This window comes from Vombatus ursinus, unplaced genomic scaffold, assembly GCF_900497805.2.
Source record: "Vombatus ursinus unplaced genomic scaffold, bare-nosed wombat genome assembly UNPS02014794.1, whole genome shotgun sequence".
NCBI lineage: Eukaryota > Metazoa > Chordata > Mammalia > Diprotodontia > Vombatidae > Vombatus > Vombatus ursinus.
In genome coordinates this window covers 19,352,994-19,358,113 of record NW_020954572.1, presented here as the reverse complement: position 1 = coordinate 19,358,113, position 5,120 = coordinate 19,352,994, and the positions used below count along the sequence as shown (strand labels likewise).

Genomic DNA, 5,120 nt, shown 5'->3' with positions numbered 1-5,120 from the left:
TGGCCTGCACAACTTGCAGCCCAGCAGAGGATTTCTTCTACATACAAAGGATGTTTTCCTCTACGTTTTTCACTGGCCACCCGAAATCCTTTGGTGTGCTACAAGCGGCAAGCTGCTTATGGCCCTTGTCTACTTCATGAACTATGTTGCCTTTTTTATTAGGTTTTACTAAGATTGTCTTTGATCAATGTGTTTAGTGGTTTTTCTCCATGGAGATTTTTGAAAGTGATAAATGCTGAGCTGAAAGTGAAAATTGTTTTTCCTTTTCATGGTAGTGACTGTAGTTGATGATTTTCAAGGCATTTATTCATTCATCGAATTTGTACAAGTTATTTTTCTGGGTCCCTGGGAGAAATACAAAGGTAAAGAAGATATAGACCTTGAAGAGCTTAGTTATTGCATAATTCTGACAACTGTAAGCATAACCAAACCTATACTAATTCTATAAGAGAGGTACTAATGCAATGCTTGGAGCAAAAGTAGGAGGTAGAAATCATTTCCAGCCAGGGGGATTGGTAAAGGCCTCATACAGGAAACAGCATTTGACTGGGTCTGGAAGGAAGTATGTGATAATAGAACGAGTACTGGATTTGGAGTCAGGAGATACCTGGATTTAAATCCCAACTCTGACACTTATTGTGTCATAATTTCATTGATCAATAAACATTTATTAAGTACCTGCTATGTGTCAATCATTGGGGTAGGTTCTGGGGATAAAAATGTAAAAGTAAGACATTCTCTGTCCTCTAGGAGTTCTGATTTTTTTTTCTTTATTTTAAATAGTGTTTTATTTTTTTCAAATTACATGTAAAGACAGTTTTTAACATTCATTTAAAAAATGTTTTGAGTTCCAAATTTTTCACCCTCCATCCCTTCCCTCCCGTCTCCCTATAACAGTAAGCAATTTGATATAGGTTATATATATGTGATCATGTAAAACATATTTCCGTATTAGTCAAGTTGTGAAAGAAGAAGCAGACCCAAAAGGAAAAAAACACATGAAAAAAATAAAGTGAAAATAATGTGTTTCGATCTGCATTCAGACTTTCATCAGGTCTTTCTCTGAATGTAGATAGCATTTTCCATCATGACTCCTTTGGAACTGTAGGAGTTTTGATTTTACAGAGAAGAGACACCATCTTCACAGATTAGTAAATATAGCATATATCTATATATCTGTATATCTGTATTATATATACATACACACATAAAATAAAAGGTGATTTAGAGTGTGGAACATTAACAATTGGGGAGAATTAGGAAAGACAGACATACTTGAAGAAAGTGGCACTTGATGTGAGCCCTAAAGGACCATAGGGATTTTCATAGTTGGAGATGAGGAGGGAGAGCATTCTAGGCATGAGGGAGATGATGTTTGCAAAGGCATGGAGGCAAGAGATGAAATATTATATATGGATAGGAGCAAGTAATCCAATTTGGCTGAATCATACAATGCATCAGGGTGTGTAATCTGGAATCAGATAGTGAAAGGCTCAAATGCTAAATAGGAGTTTGAGTTTTACCCTAGAGGAGGCAGTAAATGTTGTCCCATCTGCCTTTTCTTCTGTCTGTACAAGATCTTTATGAGAGTCTTCTATACAAGAATTGAAGGCATTTTCAGTGAGGTTATTGGTGCAGACTTTAGAAATCTTTCTTCAGCAATTAACCACATTTTTGCCATTTCATAGTTAACAGAAATAGAGAAAGTGAGATCCTATTGTGCTTATTGTTTGTTGATTACCAAAAAGGATCAGTTTGATTTAGTAGAACAGATGACCTCCTTACAGACTCTTTTCTATCAGAATGTGTCTACATCAAGATCACTCAGGACTCTTTGGAAGATGTTAACAGAAATGCCTCTTGTTTTGTGATCATCCTCTGAAGTAAACATCTGACAAGCAAGCTGTCAAATGGGGAGATGCTTGCCAAAGGTATTTGTCCCCTGAGGTGGAGCAGATCCAGAGCAGGGACTATGTCAAGAAGGATGCTGAGGTCCTGCAGATGCTCCTTTTTCCCAGACGTTACTGATTGCATCAGGCTCCAAAGAGGTCAAGAATCGTTCAAACTATTTTGACTTTCCATTTCCACAGGAGAGGTTGAAGAGCTGTCAAATGGAAGGGGAAGGGTCATATTTAATCTGCTTGACTCCAGAAGGCACAATCAGGAGTTATGGTTGGAAGTTGCAAAGAGTGAGATTCATACTTGATGTAGGGGAAATTATTAGAGCTGTACAAAATTGGAATGGACTCCCTTGGAAAATAGTGGATTCCTTCTCAGTGGAGGTCTTTAAGCAAAGGCGGGATGACCACTCATTGGGTGCGTACTCTGATGGAAGGCATTCTTGTTGCAGTATGGGTTAGACTAAATGACTTCAGAAGTCTCTTCCAACTTTTAGATTCTGTGTGACCCTAGGAAAGTCCCGTAAGCTCCCTAAATCTGTTTCCTCATCTGTAAAATGGATATAAGACTTGCATGGCTCACCTTCCTCAATAAGTAGGCAAGCAACAACTTCACAGGGCTGTTGTGAGCTATGGGCTTTGACCCCAGTAGCCTTGCCCAAAACAAAACAAAACCCAATGGGTGAGATACGAGTTTTGTTATCTTCTGAATGGGGATGAGAAAATAACTGCATTGCTTACCTGCCTTCAAGGGGTTTTGTGAGGATCTGATGAGATAGTGTGTGTGGGATTGTTTTAAAAATATATAGTTATACAAATATAAGATGTTAAGCAAAAGAACAAAAACTTGAAAATCTGCTTCCTCATATTTTCTCTGCCAGTGACTCTTGGCTTAGCCGTGAGCATATCACTACCACCCTTTATGCTGAAGTTTTTCTAACCTAGCAGTAAAATAATGCATGAATATTAGTGCATTTGTGCATAGGCACATAGGAATTAATTAACACTACAAAGCACTACCTCCAGGAACAAATAATTATTTTAAAGTGTTTGTGATCACAAACATCTCAGAATGGTTTTTAAATGGAGTGTATTACTCTACACAACTTACTAATGTGTGAAGATCGGTTTGAAATGGGTTGAAATTGTGGGACAGTTTTATTTACAGGTACACAAAATTGTTGATTTGAAGGTTGGCGGGTGTTAGATTAAGTTCCAAATATAATTATTCGATCTCATTCCTTTTGGATCTGTAAGAACTAGATGAATGGACATTTATTTATATGGAATGATAGGGTGTGGCTCCCCTGAAAGACAAGAGGAACAGCCAGCTAATTTCTGAACCTTTTGATCCATACATTTCTTTAAAAGCCAAGTCTGTTATTAAGCTGTAGGATAGGTTTTAATCCTCTCAACTGAAATCAGAAGTTCTGGCAGAAGGAAAAATTAAAACCAAAGCCAGAAAATAATTTTGCTTAAAGTTATAGTTGATAACCCCTTTCCCCCCTCATGATTTCCTAGGTATGTGGTACAATTGCTGGAGCTGGCAGTGACTTTCATTGAGAAACTTGAAGCCCATATTGAGGCCATACGAAACATTCCTTGTTTAGACTCTAGCGTGAAAAATATGGTAAGTATACTTTGGCACCATATTTTCTTACTGTTTTTGCTCTGCTTTAGTTCACTTATATAAACTACTGCATGTAGCTCTTTTGTTCAACTTTAAGTGTCTAGTTTTGTTGACTTTTTGAAGTTGACATACTTTACTCTCTTTAAATCATACTTTTTCAGAAGTTAGGTCTTGTTTGTTCATATAATAAGCTGCAAATAACTTTGAAGTTTTGAACTAGTGTTTAATTTTCATACCTTAAACTTGTGTAACCTACATATTCACTTAAATGTATTTTCTCACTTCTTCTTTTCAAATATTTTAGGATAGGGCTTTGACAAAAATGAGTGTCTTGGAGGTAGAGACAGAAGAACTGATAGAAAATATACTGAAGTGGAAAGAGCAACAGAAGGAAATTTCTTCTTCGATCACCAAAATATTTTCTGGAGATCTCTTCAAAAAAAGCATGAGACTGTAATTCCCCAGCTACCTTTCTGGTCCAGAGCTCAGGGCCAGCTGATTCTTGATACCAAGTGACCGCCGGCTACTTTAGTTTTGTTTACTTATATGTGTGACTGATACCCATTTGTAATCGACTATAATGGGAGAATTTCTCGGCTTTCTTGCTTAAGTTGTGTTCATGAAACCTCTTTTTCTTAGTTTTATTTTGGGTTGACCACGACCAACGAGGATTTCGTCTCGTTTTTTCACGTGAATGGAATGAGAGGTATTAACATGAAGAAGAGTGCATTTCATTCTCACTGGCAGCACCTGTACATTTATCTACAAGTTACTGTACTCACAACAGACCATCTGAAATAGTAAAAATCTTTACAAACAAAAGGCTCCTGAATTAGGAGAGCTCTTTGAATCAGACGTTGCCTGTATTGCTTTTGGATCTGTCCCGTGGGCCTCAGCAACCTCGTAGTCCCTGAGTGAGAAGAAGAAAGGCTGAATAGGTTGGCCGTTGGCCCTGACAGGTCTGAGGGAAGAAAGGAACTAGAAACAAGTGAGACTGAGAGAAAAGGGACAAGAAAGAGGTGCAGATGGCGGGAAGTGGCACCATGAATTGTTTTAGACCACATACAGTCCTTCTAGTGCCGTAACTGTCCTCTCATATTTTTGGTTCTCTTTTCTATTAAATAAAAAGGAATTGCTATGCTTCTGCAGTTCTGATGTCTGCCTTTGTACCTCAGCACCCACTTACCCACGTATGCAGAAGATTCCATTTATAAACGTGCTAACTTTATGTAGGCTCACATCACCTCCTTATAGCAGGTAACTTTACTACACAATGTAAAGTATGGAGTAATTAGCAATTGAACCCAATCACTTTTTCAAAAAATTTTCCTGGTAAATTAATGAGCGGTCACACATCAAAATGTAATGGTTTTGATCATAATTATTTCTGTTGTTACTCATCTTAAAACTGTCAGCTGGGTGGAACCGCCTCTAAATTATGGGTGGCTGGAGCTGAAACAGAGCAGGCTGGAGACAGGAGAGTCAGGGATCAAACAGAAGTTCAATTTCTAAGTGAGGGAAATTGCTTGCAAGCAAGGAGAGGATTTAGACACATATGCTGGGGCCCCCCACCTGGTGGGGTGACCCGAGGC

General features: G+C 38.1%; 1 protein-coding gene across 1 annotated transcript in view; it reads left to right on the top strand.

Moving 5' to 3' along the window:
- HAUS2 (HAUS augmin like complex subunit 2) overlaps positions 1-4,676 on the top strand; it is a 23,535-nt gene extending 18,859 nt beyond the window's left edge. Inside the window, 3 exon segments of the mRNA XM_027869862.1 lie at positions 3,420-3,528; positions 3,833-3,950; positions 3,953-4,676. Coding sequence (XP_027725663.1) covers positions 3,420-3,528; positions 3,833-3,950; positions 3,953-4,044 — 319 coding nt within the window. The 3' untranslated portion in view covers positions 4,045-4,676.
- The last annotated feature ends 444 nt before the right edge of the window (positions 4,677-5,120 follow it).